Source organism: Chrysochloris asiatica, unplaced genomic scaffold, assembly GCF_000296735.1.
Source record: "Chrysochloris asiatica unplaced genomic scaffold, ChrAsi1.0 scaffold00124, whole genome shotgun sequence".
In the NCBI taxonomy this organism is placed as follows: domain Eukaryota; kingdom Metazoa; phylum Chordata; class Mammalia; order Afrosoricida; family Chrysochloridae; genus Chrysochloris; species Chrysochloris asiatica.
In genome coordinates this window covers 6,584,917-6,604,623 of record NW_006408642.1, presented here as the reverse complement: position 1 = coordinate 6,604,623, position 19,707 = coordinate 6,584,917, and the positions used below count along the sequence as shown (strand labels likewise).

General features: G+C 38.1%; 1 protein-coding gene across 1 annotated transcript in view; it reads right to left on the bottom strand.

The window, feature by feature from the left end:
* The window catches only part of MAP4 (microtubule-associated protein 4), a 168,236-nt gene that overhangs the window by 97,044 nt on the left and 51,485 nt on the right, over positions 1-19,707 (bottom strand). The window contains 1 exon segment of the mRNA XM_006868836.1: positions 14,106-14,174. Coding sequence (XP_006868898.1) covers positions 14,106-14,174 — 69 coding nt within the window.

The following is a 19,707-nucleotide window of genomic DNA, read 5'->3' as shown; positions in this document are numbered from 1 at the left end:
TGTAAGGTAAGTGCTAGAGGGCCAAACCCACCAGCTGCTCCTTTGAAACCCTACATAGGGTCGCTATGAGTCAGAACTGACTCAAGGGCACTTAATGACAACAAAGCTAAACTAGCTCTTTTCACAGCTTTCTCAAATAAAACAAATCACTCAAGAGCGTTATTCCCAATAACCTGGCAAAAACTATTACATGTATAGCTGGTTTTGCTCTAAACTTTCTTTTCCTATGTGAGGCCTGAAGCAAACAGAAAGGCCACCTACTCAGAGGAAAACACTGCTGTGGAGAAGGAAAGACGAACCATTAACTTTTTAACATAGGAAATTAAAGTCAGATCATATTTCTGATTACAAGCAAAATAGTACAGTGCCTCTTACTCTTCCCAACACTAACCATGACAGTCATGTATCTGTTTCTTAAATATTTTTACCCAATAAATAACATTAAAAAAAATAGCACAAAGGTTTAAATAAAACAACAACAACAATCCCAACATAATGACAATTCTTTAGCCATAAGAACATGTTTAGGTAAAGATGGGATTAGAAAAATCATAGTAAACTTGAAACTAAAGTGAACTGGCAGGGCTATTGGAACACCAGACCAAATGAGATAAACAGCACACACTTATGACTTGGGTGCTGTTTTACCCAAGGGAGAAAAGAGGAGAAGGAGGAGGTCTGTACCATGGACTAAAATATCTCCTCCGTTATCTTTTATACGCTATAGAAACATAGCAAGCACACTACGGGCAAAAGTTCTGACGTTTTAGAAAAACCAAGGAAATATGTGATGGCACAAATCACCTTCTGTTGCCAAAAAATATTTGCTTCTTGTTCCTTCTACAGAGCTCTTCTCTCTGCTTCTATCAGTATATCTTCCCACCCTACCACTTCACATATTTCCTTATCCATCATAGCACTCATATGCTAATCTAGGACAGAGTCCTTTTATGAACCAAATTTCTTTCCTTCAGAGCATTTAGCTTAGCTTGTCATTAGACATTCAACAAAGTTGTTCATTCAATGAATAGTTACTGAGCACCTACTATGAGTCAGGCACTATTCTTTCTAGGTGGTGGGCCATAGTAGACACAAAAAATAAAATCTCCATCTCTTTCAAAAAATTTATCTTCTAGTGAGAAAGACAAACAAGGTAAATAAACTCTGCAAATTATTAGAATGTGACAAATACCATGGGGGAAATTAGAGCAGAGAAGTAGGATATAAAATACAGGGGCACAATTTTAAAAAGATGGTTAGAGGACTCACTAAGAAGGTGGAAAGCAGAGCACATGTATACCTACCAGAAGGCCACCAATGAGTAGAGGTTAAGGAAGAGGAAACAGTCAAGACAAGTGAGATGTCTACAGCAAAAAGCTCCTTCTGAATATTAACAAGGCAGTTGTCCAGTAAATCTTTCCTAAAATATGAAGTTATAGTACATCACACATTTCCAGGACCACCTGTTTCTTCACTGACTTATTTGGAATTTCCAAAGATATGAAGTGGCTCCAAAGATATGAAGCAGTTAAGGATCTCAAAAGTTAAACTTAGGGGCAGAAAGCTGTGACACCAGAGACGTGGGCAAAAGAGTAGCAGCAGCAGAACTAAGAACCAGGGCACAGGACAGAGCAGTGTATTCCCAGCTCACAAAGCAACTAAACCTGAGTGACTTTGGGAAGGAAACTTGCTTACAGAGGGTGGGAGCTAGGTTTGCTGACCCACAGAGCTAGACTTGATTGTCTTCAGGCTGAGGTATATGGTGTCTTGAGTTCTGTGTGGTCCTTGTAACCAATTACAGAATCCAACTGAGGAGTATAGACGGTTGTGGGAGGATGATTTTTTGGTGACATATTTTTTGCACCTTTAAAGATGCCTAACACTATATAAACTTCCAAGGCCCCAGATATTCTGTTTCTGTTAGTCTAAGGTATTTAAACCACAGACCCACAAGAATCTCTGCAATCTGTAAACTGTATTCTCTTACTATCTAAAAAAAGCATCATTTGGCACTCAATTATTACAATTTCAAATTTTCTTAGTTCTCATCCAACCTCCGCATGGAATTTAACCAATATTACATTTGTTCCTACAAAACGTTCTTTTAACTGTTTATCATTTAAATCATCAAGCCTTATGGATAACTGTAACAAATCTATAAGACAGCTAACATACAGATCATTACGTCAATTCTGAAGGTCTGTACTGTACACAGTGATTAGTGACTAATATTTCATGGCAGTTTTAGAAGATTCTGTAAGTTCACAGTGCTAGCGATTCTTTTTATGCATCCTTCTTATCCATATCACAAAATTTTCACAAAGAATCTTTGAACAATGTAAAAAGCATGTAAAAATTAATCACATTATTCAGATTTCCCCTTAAAACATTAAAACATGAGCCTCAAAACACATGAAGTAAAAATTAACAAAATAAAGGAAGAAATAGGCAATTCAGCAACAGTAGTTGGAGATTTCAGTACCCCTAAGTAAAGATTTATAGCCTCGGAAACCCTGTCTGTACAGGGTCACTATGAGTTGGAACTGACTCCATGGCACATAACAACAACAACAACTTTCTATAATGAACAGAATTAGAGAGAATGCCAACAAGAAATATAAGACCTGAGCAATACTGCAAACCACTGGGACCTAACAGACGTTTATAGAGAATTCTTCCCAGCAACAACAGAATACACGTTCTTCTCAAGAACACAGGAAACATTCTCCAGGATAGACCATATGTTATGCAAAACAAACCCCTAACAAATTTTAAATCATGCAAAAAATGTTCTCCAAGCATAATGGAATGAAATGAGAAATCAGTAACTGATAAGGGTAATTTACTCTTAAATAAACAATGGGTTGGAACTGAAAGCACAAGAAAATTAAAAAATACCTTGAGGCAAATGAAAAGACAATTTAATTGAATTTTGAAATGAAAATACAACATAACAAAATTTAAGAAATGCAGCTAAAATAATGCTTAAGAGGAAATTTATTTATAACCATAAATACCTACAAAGGATTTCCAAAAATTTATGGAAATTTTTCATTATCATTTCATTCCATTTCCCATGAACTTTTTGAAGCTTTAGTTTATATTAAAAAAAGAAATTTCAAATCAATAGCATAAACCTTCCACCCTAAGAAACGGCTATGGAGAAGGCGGCCATCTCGACCAGCATGCTGCCCTCAGACCCCTGGTAAAGCCCAAGACTGTCAAAAAGAGGACCAAGAAGTTCATCTGGCACCAATCAGATCGTTATGTCAAACTGAAGTGTAACTGGCACAAGCCCAGAGGCACTGACAACAGTGTGCAGATTTAAGGGCCAGATCTTAATACACAACATTGGTTATAGGAGCAACAAGAAGACAAAACACATGCTGCCCAGTGGCTTCCACAAGTTCCTGGTCCACAACGTCAAAGAGCTGGAGGTGCTGCTGATGTGCAACAAATGTTACTGTGCAGAGAATGCGCACAACGTCTCCTCCAAGAACCATAAAACTATCGTGGAAAGAGCAGCCCCGCTGGCCATCAGAGTCACCAATCCCAACACCAGGCTGCGCAGTGAAGAAAATGGACAGCCTGTTTTCGAGTTATATTTGTGCTAAATAAAACCATAAAAGCGCAAAAAAAGAAACAGGGGGTGGAATGAGGGTGTGTGGCTTAAAAAGAGTAAATGAAACCCAAAGCAAGCACAAAGAAGGAAATAACAAATATTAAAAGTGGAAATAAAATTTTAAAAAGAGAGAGAGAAAACTACAAGAGGCTCTGGCAATCGCCTCCTACAAAGGTTACAGACTAGAAAACCCTGTGAGGCAGTTCTCAATCTGTCCTACAGAACTTAAACCTGAGTTTTCTGCCCAGCATCCTCTCTGATGCCAGAAGTGAGACATCTGCTGGAAGCAGCCTGGCATTGCAACTAGGAATTAATCGATTATTTGTTTGTGTTGTGAACTGTTAAAGTAAGTTCTGACACAGTTACCCTGTAGTATAGAGTTTCTGAAGAACAGCTGGTGGGTTTGCACTGCCAACCTTATGGTTCACAGTCCAGTGCTGATCCTACAGCACCACACCAGGAGTTAACCATTGAGAGATGGCAAACAGTGAATAAATTCTACCCAACAGGCTGACATCCTCGGAAACCCTGTACAGGGTCGCTATGGGTCGGAACCGACTCGACGGCACTTAACAACAACAACAACAGGCTGACATAATAAACGAAATGGCAACTAACAACAACCACAACAATTGTATAACTAAGGTGGATAATTCTGAGACAGTTCCTCAAAAGGTCCCAAAAGGTTCACAGTAGATTATTAACAGTTCACTGTATTGGCATTTCCAATTTCATTCTTTCCAATATCATTTTTTAATTCTCCTACAATAATTTTCTAATTGTCAGAAGGGACCAGTTGCTGGAGAAGGATATCATGTTTGGCAAGGTGGAGGGTCACAGAAAAAGAGGAAGACTCCCAGCAAGATGGATTGGCAAAATGGCAGCATCAATGGGCACAAGCGTGTGGCAACAATTGTGAGGTTGGCCCAAGACCGGGCAGTGTTTTGCTCTGTTGTGCATAGGGTAGCTATGAGTAGGTACCGACTCAATGGCACCTAACAACAACAACAACAATAATTTTCTAAGGAGCTCTGGTAGCATAGTGGTTACAAGTCTGGCTGGTAACCTCAAGGTAAGCTGTTCTAAACTACCAGCTGCTCTGTGGGAGAAAGATGAAGTTTTCTGTTCCCCTAAAGATTTACAGCTTTGAAAACCCTATGCAAAATCACTATGAGTCAGCATCGACTCCACAGCACATAACTATCACCACCACTCTTATTCAAAGCAGTCTTGATAGCTTAGTGGATTACAAACTGGACTGCTAATTGCAAGGTCAGTAGTTCAAATCTACCAGTCATGGGAGAAAAACGACGTTTTCTGCTCCCGTAAAGACTTACAGCCTCGGAAACCCTACATAGGGTTGCTATGAATCAAAAACAACGTGGTAAAACATACCCACCACTATCATCACTCTTCTTCTCTAGGAACATTTCTCCAAATAAACTACCTACATTCAAAGCCCTTGCCTTCAGCTTGGATTTTCCAATAAAGTAAAGCCTAAGACAGGCGTTCCAACTGCCTTTCTAGTATTTGATTAGTACTTAAACTCTAATTGTCTCATGTGACCCTGTACAATGAGGATTCAAATACAAGGTCAGCTTGACCTGCAAGGTTGGTGGTTCAAATTTACCAGTCACTCCTTGGAAACCCTATACAGGGTTGTTATGGGTCAGAACAGACTCAACCACTCTTAACAACAACAAATAATGTGTTATATATTATAATGAGGTATGTCAGATAGAAAAGCCTGTTGGAAGTCTACTAACACTAAAAATGTAAGGTAGATTTACAGTATCTTTGTGTGAATGTTTGGCAGCAGTTCTGGGAGTAAAAATCTCCTTGGTTCTATCTATAATGCTTTAATTTTTCATAAGGAAAATATATATTATTCCTTACAGAATTACAAATAAGTTAAAGGAGAAAATTTATAGCTACATAATGACTTTTGGCTCATTCCACAATGAGAAGAAAATCATATAAACAAAGTTATGTTCAAAACACATGTCAGATTTATGGATTCACTCAAAGCACAGGAAGAAGCTATTTTATCTTGATAGAAAACTCCAATAGCACTTGACATCAAATGGCTCATGGTATTAATGAAATGCTTTGCTTAAATAAAGGATCCTTAACTTAAGTTCACGAGCTAGTTTCAAGGGAGTCCTAAAAACCCTAGAAGTATATATTGCATTAATGGCTGTATATGGATTTTTCTAGAAGAGGTTCTAAATTTTTATCAGAAATTAATTAAATAAAAAAAGCTTTCAGAACAGGTGGTGGTGGATGATGTGCCATGGAGTCAGTTTCAACTCATAGTGACTCTGCATAGGGTTTCCAAGGCTGTAAATCTTTACAGGAGCAGAAAGCATCATCTTTCTCCCACAAAGCAGCTGGTAATTTCAAACAACTAAGTGTTAGTGTTTTATTGATGTGTCTCCAATTTGCAACTTACATCTGGAAAAGAATAGACTAAAGTCTTGTTTGCAGGGTTTGGGGAAAGAAAAAAATAAAAGGACATCTCACACACTGTGTAGCTTTGTTTAGATTTCATTTCTAACACTTACTTATAACAGTATTTATAGTCTGAAACAGTTGTTCAGAACCTCTACTATACAACAAATTGATTTTTCAGTTGAGACTACACATTTTTGGAGCTTTCAAATTTTTCTAATGCCAAATCTTTTGCATGCAATCTGATGAGAAAAGAGACAGTGGTGGAGCACCTAGGACACCCTGAGACAGTAATTTTACTATTCTACTGCTGATAGGACCCAAAGGACTGAACTGACATCATGTTATCACATTCAGAACAGTTACCACATCTGCCAATAAGCCATCCACCTCCTTCTTTGAGCACAATGAAAACATCCAGTAACATTACCATTTGCGCAACACATTCTACATTGTGCCTAACCCCCCAAATTTTAAGGGGCAGCTATTTACTTCCATAGAAATTTATTCCACAAATAATTTGTGATAAAGTCTGAGGACAATCCAGTTTCATATCTGACTTAAGGGTGAAACGAATACTCAGTACCTGCCCGACAAGTCCCATGACATTGTCTGGAACACTATGTACCTCCCAGGCCCATCACGTTATTAGGTCAACAAGAAGGAAGAACCCAAACATAGTTAGGTTTCATTGCTCTCTCATTAAGAATAAAGGCAGAATAAAATCCAAGAATTGCCCCCAATTTTTAAATCTTCAATTCAAAATACCTATCAGAAAGTGGAGTCCTGGTGTGGTGTAGTATGAAGTATTGGACTGCTAAATGAAAGACGGGTGGGTCAAACCCACCAGCCACTCCTTGGAAACTCTAATCAGGGGCAGCTTTGAGTTGGAACTGACTCTAAGGCACTTAATAACAACAATAACAACATGAGAAAGGCAGAAACCCTGGTGGCACAGTTAAGCACTCAGCTGCTAACTGAAAAGTCAGTAGTTCAAAACTATCAGTTGCTCTGCATGAGAAAGATGTGGTAGTCTGCTTATGTAAAAATTAATCCCACTGCTGAAGAGTCTTACTGACCCAACATGACAGAGTAGAACTGTCCCACAAGACTTCCAAGGCTTTTAATCTTATAGAGTCGATGGACTGGAACCGACTCAAAGGCACTTACAACAACAACAATCAGACTGTCACATTTTCTCCCACAGCATAGCTGGAGGGGTCAAGCTATCAACCTTTCTGTTAGCTCAGCGCTTAACCACTGTGTCACCAAGGCTCCCCCTAAAAACTACAGCCTTGGGGCAGTTCTACTCTGTCCTATGGCATCTCTATGAGTAGGGACTGACTCCATTACAATAGGTATGAGAAAGGTAGTAAGGATTGTGTGAATTACTCTTTATAATATTTAAATTTCTTGTGCTCTGTGCAAAGAGCAATAAATTATCAAGCTCTCTTAATAAAAGGAAACCTAGGAATATTAAGTTGGCCTTTCTTAATAAAAAGAAATGTCTGCCATGCTAAAAAAGTTATTTTACGTTATTGCAGTTAAGTGCTGTCTGTCAAGTCAGTTCCGTCTCATAGTGACTGTTGTAAAGGAGCGGCTAGTGGATTTGAACTGTCAGCCTTTAGGTTAGCAGACCAGTGCTTATCCTACAGTGCCATACCTTTACTCAACACAAATTACTTTAGGCATTGTTTCAATGTCTTAATTCAGTCAACACATTGCATTTGCAAGCCTATCTATTGTAAAGAAATATCCAGAATTACTACAGAATTAGTTACACATTCTGCTAAATTTTCCCCAGATATAGTATATTGGATTACCAAACACTAAAGTTACAAAATTAAAATGTTACTATATACAGCAAATGTTGTTGGACAATTCAGTAAGAACTTCAAGAAGACTACAAACATGAATTTTAAGCAGACTTAACTACTTATAAATGAAGTAGTAAAAGTGATCTAATAGTAATTACACTGTGGTTGCTGTTAAGTACCATCAAGTTGGTTCTGACCCATGGTGACCCTGTATAGGGTTTCTGAGGAGTCACTGGTGAGCTTGAACTGCCAACCTTGCTGTTCATACTGACTTTGCAGTTTAGTGCATTAACCCACAGTGCCACACCAGGACTCCTACAAGAAGTAGTAAAAGTGATCTAATGTAATTGATATACTAAGAGGTAACTTCCACCAACAGTCTTTCCCATCAGACACTATTAAGTCATTTGAGCTTCTTGACGCATAGATTCTACACGAAAAGAAGTTTACTCTGAGTCAAAAACAATAACGTAAATGAAAGTGCTTGGTAAAAGAAAAAGTACTTACATTTATGGAATTACTATGGGTGTGATTAGAAGCTTTGTGAGAGAAATCAGGCCTCAAGAGTCTTTATTTACCAAACTAATGTCATAGTTACATATTTGAATAATTTAGACCCCAACCAAAATCCAGTCTGTGAGGTGTTAATGGAAGATGTTTATTAGTGCAATTTATTTAGCAAAATAATCACATTTATTTATAAGTCCCAATATACAAATTATTGGAATGTAAAGTCACAAAAAATACAAACTTAGATGTATGAACAAAGTTATAAAATACTACTTATCTCCAACATGCCTCTATCTTCAACATGCCCACCCACCACCCCCCAAAAAAAAAAAAAAAACCTGAGAGAGAGACCACGTATATGAGAAACATCACATATCATCAGAGCAACACTGACCCATCTGGCTTGAACCCACCAGCACAAGAACTGAATTAAAAAGAATACTTTAAACTAGTGAGAGACTGAGCCACTAAGTGTAGCTATCTCAGCAGTACAGTATTACATTACAGGCTCATGACCTCATATGAAACTATATGTGAAACAATTTATTTCTTTTAAAAATGAAATATCCAAGTAAAACAGAAGACGCAAGTAACAATATATACTAAATTCTAATTGGTTGTTTGTAGTAAACTTCATATATTCCATAAACTCAAACAGAAAACATACTTGGAAAAAATAGATTTAAAACAAAATTAAACCATGGAAAGGAAATAAATGTGGAATAAATCAATGTCAATGATGAAGTATGAGTGTAGTGCACCTTTGAAAACTACATCAGGAGAGCTAAATTCAGAGTCCTCAACCACCTGTCATTTAGAACAGCTACAGAGACTGGTTAGAATAGAGAGAATAGTTTTAAACTTAATTTTAAGAAGCCAGGGTTACTCGTTTTGTAAAGTTCTCTGGCCATACCCAACAGCAACAACTTGCTAAACAATTGCATACCAAAGGGAAAGAGCTGTATTTTACTTTAAGGGGGTCCTCCCCTAAGTAAGATTTGGTATTTTATCAACTGGGCCTCCATCAAGCGTTTTCCACTCAGAATTCACAGAAGGAAATCTTAACAGAGAAACCATTCCCTAAGATCCTTATATAAGAGAGAACTGCTTACTAAACTCTAGAAGTCATTACAGAGATCTCATTAAAACTTGTATGAAAATCTGATTTTATAACCAGAAGTAGTTGTGTATCAGAGAGTCTCTAACACAATGTATTAAACCTTTGTCAGAAGATGGTGCCACTGTATGTCTTTTGACTTGAAATAACCAGTAGCTTGGAGGTTATACAAATCTCCATAATCAGGAAGAGGACAGAAAATCAAAATGAGTATTTCACACTATTCCAAATCTTAAACCAAAATTCTACTAAGACTTCATAACGTTGTCCATGATTCATACTCTATTTCCAAAACTCTGATTACAGCTTTTCATGGGTGAAGTTTCATAGTACTTACTCCAAATGGTTCTAAGTTTTTTAGCTATCAGTGTAGAAACTGAAGAACAAAAATAAAAAAGTCTCACAGCAATAATCAGAGTGTGAGAAATATCAGAATGTGTGAATGTAAATGCTAATGCTCACAGTTAAGAATTTGAAACACATGCTCATGAGTTTCAAATGAATCCTAGTAGCATATTAAATACTACATCAAGGCACCTCCAGAATTCAAGGAGATACTAATCTAGAATATAGCCTGAATCCAATCACACAATCATTTTCCTTGGTAAAAAAACAGTATGGTCCCTTTTTGGTGTTATTACAGAAAAAGTTTTTCTATCTGTATCAACATTCCACTATTCTAATAAAACAGGGCTCACACACATTATAACTTCGTTCCATTTAACTTCTGAATTCTTATTTTGATAGTTCATGATCACATTAAAAAGTAATTTTTCTCTAAAATTCAATACACTAGAATATGGCTGTAATTTACTAGGGGAAATCTAAGCCTAGATAAATATATAAGTTCAATACAAACAATTATGACTCAGCTGCAAATAACAAGAGATGATTTCATTTGGAAAAATATTTTTAAAATTTTAATCAAAGCAACTCTAAATTGTTGTTGTTATGTACTGTTGAGTCGGTTCTGACCCATAGCATTCCTGTATAGGGTTTACAAGGAGTGGCTAGTGAGCTACAACCGACAACCTTGCGGTTCAAATTGACTTTACAGTCCAGTGTGTTAATCCACAGCGCCACACCAGGACTCCAACTCTAAATTAGAAAAAGTAGCTATTCTTATTCAAATTTTAGTATGATGGAGAGAAATTTAGGTAGCCTGAAAGATTCCCCCAAAACCCAAATTCACTGCTGTCAAGTCAATTACACCTCACAGTGACCCTAAGAGGCAGAGTAGAACTGCGCCAAAGGATTCTAGAAACTGTAAAGCTTCATGAAAGCAGATTGCCACGTATTTTTCTCCCTAGGAATAGTTGGTGGGTTTGAACTGCTGACCTTTCTGGTAGTCAAGCACTGCAATCATGGTACTACCAGGGATCCTCCTGAAAGATTACCCTTCCCCAAAAGCAAGCTCAAGGAGCCTAGGTGGCTCTATAGGATAAGCACTGGACTGCAAACCACAAGGTCAGCAGTTCAAATTCTCCAGTGGCTCCACAGGAGAAAGGTGAGGGTCTCTGCTCCAAGATTTACAGCCTCAAACACTTCATACATGATTGCTAAGAGTCAGAATCAACTTGATTGACAGTGGGGTTGGGGGAAAGCAAGCTCACAGATGGAAAAGTAAGGGAGAGGAAAAGGAAGGTTCACTGCAGTTCTGGTGGACTCAGCCCCTTTATGGAAGCACATGTTCTCATTTGATGTTATAATAAATAACCTTGATTCATGGTGAAGATTTGAAAAGCTAACGGAAAAGGTCAAGCAAAAAATTTTTAATTAAAGAAAAGGAAACTGTAAGGCTGAAGTAAATGATAAAATGAGTTTGAAAAAAAAAGAAATAAAAGATATTAGATGACTTTTATAAAAATACCCAATTTAAAAAGAATGCATCTTGCACTTTGTGCTCACAAAGGGAAAGGAGGTTCCAACAAGCCCTGCAGAGTGCAAAGGGAAGCAGGTGGCTTGCTCAGGCATCAGGAGAAATAGGCCCCGGAGAACTACCCTCAGCTTCTTCTAAATCGTGTCCAGGAATGAAAAGCAAAGCTTTGCAAAATGTTGAAGGTTTTAGAAGTATAACGATGCTTAGGAAATATCACTGGTCTGGTGTTGCAGCAGCCCCAGTATTGAGAGACACGCTAGGCTTCTAGGAGGAGAAAAATAGAAAGGGAGGAAGAAGTGGGAAGGGGAAGGGTGGAAAAGCACAGGTTATTAGTAAATAGCAAGTTCAACATAGCAAGATACTCATAAACCCTTTATACGCTAACAGTGGAGCCAGACTGCTCTCAGGACTACAATTTAAATTCCAAAGAAAACAGAAATGGTAATTTTCAAAGTGGAATTGAGCTAGATGTCTGTTGATGTTGTTGGTTAATGACAGCCAAATTAGAATTAATTCACAACATGCTTGAAAAACATGCACCCTTTATACTCTATTCCTTCCTCCCTCCAAGGAAACAGGCATATAATCTTCAGCAATGCAATAGTCAAGAGATCAAATTCAAAACCCAAACACCCACCCAATTGTGTAAACCATACTTTCACTCGACAGTAAAGAGGTGGCCCAAGAACAGTAAGACCTGCTGTCATCGGATGCTTTATAAATAGGTGTGTTCTTTTTAAGTCTCCAGAACTAAAGTCTTGAAACAGTAAGGGCCAGGCTACATGTTTTTCCTGTTCTTTTTGTCACACTATAAAGATATGGCAGTGGGGAACAATTACTACACAGAATTTGAGTTTCATCACTCTTGTGATCAGACTTGATATCCTGCTGGAGAAGATATCCACTCTAGTATTCATAATTCTTCCTTCTCTGGATGAAAATAGCATCCACTTTTACAGCTGGCTAAGCAAATCAATCCTTCTCTCAAACTTCCCTTCTCATGGCACTGACTCTTGGATAAATCAAACTGAAATTACTTATTTAAAAAAAAAAAAATCTCATGTTCAAGTTTCTTCTATTTGTGTGGGGGGCTATATTTATAAATGTTTTATTAAAACCAAACTACATAGAAAATTACTTTCAAAGCAGGCAAAGAAATGGTCAATATTATTTAAGAATAAGATTATCAAATACCAAAATTTCAGTTCACAAAACTGGAAGATTAGGGTAGCACATCTGGTAGTTTTTATTTTTAAAGTAAAGAATTGCTAGGAAGGATGTTAATGTCACTGGATAAAAATACCCTTCACAACAAAGAGGACCTATTCTCAATAAATGTGAGGTATAAAGAGATACAGCATTCTGTAAGGTCACAGGATAAAAAGCAAATCCTGAAATAACTGCCATTGCTAATAGAAAGCTTTTTGGAAGTCTTAAAAACCAAGAAATCCTGTGGGCACTTAAGGCTGAGTTATGTGTGTAAGAAAAGAACCACAAAAACAATTTGTGTATGGCTCTTGTTCACACAGTTGTGATATGAATAAAATGTCAGGTCCCAGTTAAGAGCATACTCTGCAGAGAACAATCTACTTAATTATTAGAAGACAACTCATTTGGGTCAACAGTGTAAGACTGATCACAAATGCAAATTAAGTGAAGTTATTTATAAAAATATCACATCAGACTGACGTTGATAGCACATGACTCATGTCAGCTAGCTAAGAAAAGATTTTCATAGTACTTGCTGTGGATTTCTTGAAGGAATCCTTCAAGAAATGTCTTCAAGAAGTGTGCTCACTAAAAGAATACTGAGGCATAGGGATGGTGCTTGTTATGAAGCAGGAACCCACAAGAATCTGAGTGCTACAACACACTCATCTGTTAATCAAAAGATTGGAGGTTCAAGTCCAACCAGAGGAGCCTTGAAGACCAGGCAACTGACTTCAGAAAAACCAGTCATTGAAAACCCAATGCAAAAAAACCCCCTATGCACAGCTCTCCTCTGACACTTGGTGGGGTGTCATGTGCCAAAGTTGCCTCAGTGGCAACAGATTTTTTCTTTTTTTTTAAGTTAATAGGCTAGGAGATACAGTTAATGACAATTTTTTAAAGCACTGGTTATGAGAAAGATACAGGAAAGAGACTCTGGGCAAAAGAAAAAAGAATTTGTAATTTGTAACTCACAGGTTTCCTAAAGCAAGCTAAGGATAGTGTGCATTCAGAGACCAGACCTGCCTTAAAAAGTTGTAGTAGGCAAAGGCCTCTAAATATAATGTATTTCAATTATGTTTATTCTGCATTTATTGGAGTCCTGGTGTGACGGGAAGGATAAGCACTTGACTACTAACATAAGGTAAGCGTTCAAACCCACCAATCGCTCCTGAGAAGTCCTATACAGTGTCAGTGAGTCAGAACTGACTCCACAGCATTTAACAATAACAACATAGAAGCATTTGATATTGCCATAGCTATTGTATGGTGTAACTGTATAAAAATACTCAAGTAATATCAAAGGAAACTCATTTTCACTTTCCTTTGTTTGATATTTTATGTGGCAGAAGTCCTTGGTTTAAACGCATCCCACAAGGAAAAAAACAAAAACCCTTGAATGAGTTATATGCTTCTACTAAGAACCATCCTCAAAGGGGCTTATCAGTGTTTACTGAGGGAGACTGTTTGATCCACACACTGGAGGAATCCTGGACTTACCTGTTGTGTCATTTCCTTCTATTTCATGATCACCATTGGCTAGCACTGCTGGTTTAGAGGACAGAGTACCTGCAACAACCACAGAGAATAATTACCCACTTGTGACTATCTAAAATTTAAAGCCCAGAAACATAAAACAGAACTTAAGCAACTAATTTCCACAGTTCTCATGCTCTGTCAAATATTTAAAGGAGAATCCTTCCTAATAAGCCAGGCTAAATCTTCCCTATTTTATAAATTGTCAACAATCACCATTAAATTCAATAAAACCATCATGAAGCACTCTAAGTTTAGTGATTCAAGTCCAATGACCCAGAGATACAAAGCCTTTGAAAACAAATCTCATATAGGAAATCAAGGATATCACCCTGATGATTACATGGAGGTCATCAGCAACCCTCGTTTTCATTTTAGCCATTCTAACAGCGTCGTCATGTCTCATTTCCTAATGACTAAAAATGTAAATCATCTTTCATTTTCCATCTGTGTATCTTCTTTCTTTGATGAGCTGAATAGTAATTCTTGTTTTTTTAACTACTTTTCAGTTGTTTTTTTTTTTCTTCTTTTTCTTTTTTTTAAGTTTTGATTGTGAACTGAGTGACAGTTTACATGGGAGACATTGATTTAATGCTCATTGTTTCATTACAATGATTACAATCTCCTCTGTGCATCATCATCCAACATTATTTGCTTCCATTCCCGTTGTTTGTTTTGTTGTTGTTTTTTGGGGGGACACAAAAACACTCAGGAATATATAATCACTTAAGCAACCAAAGGACACATTCTACCAGCCTGCCTCCTGGCCTCCAGCATTCAGTCTTCTGTTTCCATGAATCTAGAGTCCTCAGCTGCTTCCTCTCTTCATGTCCTCATCTCTGCCTCCATCTCTGGTGTTGCTGCCTCTTTTGTGTAGTCAATAAAGCACAGGTAACATCTTTCTTATATTCTCTGCTTTCAACCAAGATCCATCGGACATTAGCAATGATAACCCTCATTCCACATCCTCTTCTGAATCCAGCTTGAACCTCTGGAAGTTCTCTGTCAGTATATGCTTGCAGCCGTTTCTGCATTACTTTCAGTAAAACTTTACCCAAATGGGATACCAAAGATACTGTCCGATGATTTCCACAGGACTGCATTCTTCTAGGATCAACTATCAACATTCATGGAAGTAGCAGTCAAGAAACCAAGATTTTTCTATAAATCAGTGTCGAGAACCTCACAGAGACATTTTCCCTAAGGCAACAAGAGATAATCTAAAACATGTTTACTAAAATAGAAAACCCGAGACTTTTACTTATTTATTGTTTATTTTTAAGATTTTACGTTGATAATCACAACAAACTCCGCTATTCAACTTTCTGGTCCCCAGAAATTCAAGGCAGAAATCTTTCACGTACACTTCTCATTGAAAAAGATCATTCTTTCTGTTATCTTAGAAAAACAACCTAAAAGAATATGGCAGAAAAAAGAGAGACTCAATTAACTGTGTTGTTGTTGTTAGGTGCTGTGAAATCGGTTCCGACACATAGCGACCCTGTACAGGGTTTCCGAGGCTGTAAATCTTTACGGAAACAGAAAGCCTCATCTTTGTCCTGCAGAACAGCTGGTAGTTTCAAACTGCTGACCTTGTGGTTCACAGCCTGATTTGTAACCACTACGTTACCAGAGCTCCTACAATTAACTGTAAGGAGACAGAAATAAAGGAGTGAAAGATGTTGCTGTTAAGTCTCATCGAATCACCTCCGACTCACAGCAACCCTGCATAGGGTTCTTAAGGAGAAGTTGGTGGGTTTCAGCTGCCGACCTTGTGGTGCGCAACCTAGTGCTGATCCTATAGCGCCACACCAGGAGTCCCTGTATATTAAACACCTGCTATGCACAGGGCACCATGCTAGGTCTCACATTCTGAGTTTCATATATCCAAAGAGATGCCAAATAAATTCCATCACATAAATTTTTTCACCCTCACACAATAAACTTGTGAAATTTTATGTTTCCAGCTCAAGAAGTAACACATTAAAATAAAAAATCTGTCTCATTTTTAAAACACAGAGACTACAGGAATAATGCAAATGATACAAACTGATTTCTCATGGCACTGTTTAAAAATAACTAATGTCTACAAAGAATTCTACTATATGGTGACATGTGAGTTGTTCCATTAACTTGCCTTTGCACCTTTGTGGAAAAATCACTTGATCATACATATGTTTATTACTGGGCTTTTTATTCTTTCCACTGATAACACTGGTGTTGTTGTTGCTAGGAAGTGCTATCGAATAAGCTGTCACTCACAGAGGCCCTGTATAGGATTTCCAAGGAGCACCAGGTGAGTCTGAACCACCGACCTTGCAGTCCAAACTGACTTTGTGGTCTACTGCTTCTCCTACTGCACCACACTAGGACTCCAACATATGAGTAGTATGCAACTATCAAAAGAAATAAAGTAGTTCTTCAGGTACAAGTGTGGGAAAATACTAAGAAAAACAAACGAGGCATATTTTCTTTTAATGGAAAAAGAAATATATAGAAAAAATACATAAGAATACACACCAAACAACCACTGGAAACAGCTAAGGAATGGAATGTAGGGGGTGGAGATGGGAATAAAGATGAAGACTTTCACACAACCACAAGTGTCTTTTATAACTGAGCACATTAAAGAAATTAAGTATGGAGAAAGAGAGCAAAATTATACACATGTATCAGCCTCAACATCCTACCACAAGTCCTTAAAAATAGCAAAAAAGACAGTTTAAAACAATGAAGTAAAAAACAATACCTACAGAACAAACAAGATGGCGGATCAGGTGGGCGTGCACTAAGGCGTTCCGTCAGCAACAACACAGAATACAGGACCAAGCAGGCTCAGTGGATGGTCCCAGAACTCTGAACCACATATAAAGGAATATTTAGAAGGTTGGTAGGCTTACAGCTAGGGGAATTTGTAGCAGAAGCAAGAAATCCATTCCTTTCTAATTCAAGATGCTCAGCTGCTCCAGGAGGCGCCATCTTGGGGGAGACCAAGTGGGGGAAGGAACAGAGCAACCACAGATGCCTGACAGAATCGTGGAGGTAAAGGTGTGGACATTCTTTTCTTTTGGTACCTGCACACTGGTCCCTTGCTGTCGGCGCACCTCCATTCTGGTGACTATAGGTATGCCTGAGCTAATGGACACCCCAGCCCTACCCTCGGAAGGTTCTACTACGCATGCACACAGATCTCCTCAAAATTTAAAGAGACAAACGGCCACAGCCAGCCCTGAACTGTTTACAACTAGAAAAAAGGCCTGAACAGGGATTGTGGAATGGGACAAGCAGACAAAAAAGGAAATAGGCTGAAAATTAAATCCTAACTTATGTCAAAACGACCAACAGTGGCATCTTGAAATTTCTCAAGAAGAAAAGTGAAAAGGGAAGCCCATTTCCTGATCACATCTACCTGGAGGCAATCAGAAAGCATAAAAAATACCAAAATACACACTCATCAAAGTATTAAGGCCAGATATAACCCCTGAATATGCCCAAAACACACAAGCAGATGACCATATCTACACATGTCCAGAAACGACATAAACTGATGAGGCAAATGAGCTGGAAGTAGACCTGCACTCCATACTGGAAGATGGGCAGGCTTTGGAAATAACAGAGAAGGAATTCAGAAAAATGATTATAAAAGGTATCAAAACACTGTATAACGGAGTTGAGAAAAATAAGGAAGAAGTCAGGAATGTGCTACAGGAACAATCAAATAAGATAGATAGAGCATTGGAAACAATTCAAAACCTACAGAAAGAGGTCCAAATGATTAATAATAGAATATCAGAAATGGACAATACACCGAAAGGGCAAAGGAGTAAGAAATGAAGAGCCAGAAGCCAGAACTAGTGAGCTAGAAGATAAATCTCTCAACACTACTATGATAGAAGAGCAAACACAAAAGAGGATTAAAAAATCTGGAGAAGGCCTAAGATTCATGTTGGATAACATGAAGAGGAATAACATAAGAATTACTGGCATTCCAGAACAGGAACAATCACACAAGTCCACAGAAGAGATAGTTGAAGAGCTTCTGGAAGAAAATTTTCCTAACATCATGAAAAGTGAAAAGATAAGCATTCAAAAAGCTCAATGAACCCCAGGATGGATAGACTCTAAAAGACAATCACCAAGACATATAATAATCAAGCTCTCCAAAATCAAAGATAAAGACAGCATCATGAAAGCAGCTAGGAAAAAGATAAGTATAACATACAAAGGCAAGCAAATCATATTAAGCTCGGATTTCTCAACAGAAACCATCCAGGCAAGAAGGCAATGGGGAGACATATATAAGACCCTGAAAGAAAAAAACTGCCACCCAAGAATCCTCTACCCAAGCAAAGCTGTCAATCAAATATGATGGTGTAATCAAAACATTCCAGCATAAACAGAAGCTAAGGGATTTTGTCAAAGCCAACCCTGCTATGAAAAACATCCTAAAGGAAGTTCTGTGGACTGAGAACCAACAAGAACAGAAAACAACTACAGAATGACATATGTGGCAGCATCACCCTGAACTCAATTGACAAATGGAAGAGTCAAGAACAGAATAAAATTATAAGAACAGAGGATTTGAGAGGTCAGTCTATGATCAAAACAATTACAATGTGAAAGAAGGTAAACACAGAGGAACAAAGATCCAGGTGGTGGGAAGGTCAGGTAGGTAACAGGATAAAATAGAATATCTTAAATGGAAAGAAGAACTAATGGAATATAAGGTAACCACAATGGGGTTGCGGTGGTGGGTTTAGTTTGGGTTTGGGGGAGTGTAATACAAGAAGGGAGGAGGAGGCAAAAGAACAAGATACATAGGGGAACACTGACACAGGTTTGCATGGCCTAGTGGGACAGAGGGAAATAGTGATACATATTCAACCTTGAAACAACAGGGCTCTGGGATACAGGGATCTAGGTATAGCTTGAAGAGGGTAAATAATAGTAAAATCCTTGACTGCCTTATGAATATTAGTTTCCCTTGCCTACTATTGTAAAATAGACACTTGAGTGGGATAGAAAGGAATATTGGGAAACATGAATAGAGAAAACTTGTAAGCCCGTCTTCAGCCTATAACTGATTGGAATACCTAAAAGGGGTTCTACAATTTGCCCAGTGAAATAGGCCTCGTGCAAAGCCTTTACAAAGTATAAGACCTTAGGTGGAATCCTGAGTCCATCCAGAGCCCATGAACAAGGACTTTGCCACAGAGGGCTAGAGCTGAGAGTGAAGTGAATTATGAAGTGAAGAGTGAAGCTGATATGAAGTGAGGGGAGGTGGCATAAGAACACCCAAACTTGCATATAGTACCCTTTTGACCTAGCCTAGATGGCTCGATAATCAGAACTCGACTAGAGGAAGATGGGGAGGGGGGGAGGGGGGGGAGGTGTTTTGTTTTTTTGTTTTGTTTTGTTTTTTGGATAATGGAAACAAGGGTAAATTGCTTTAATTTGATGAATCTGACCTATACTCAGGGCGGTTGTTGTTGTCAGGTGCCATCGAGTCAGAACCGACTCATAGCGACCCCATGCACAGCAGAACGAAACAATGTCTGATACTGGG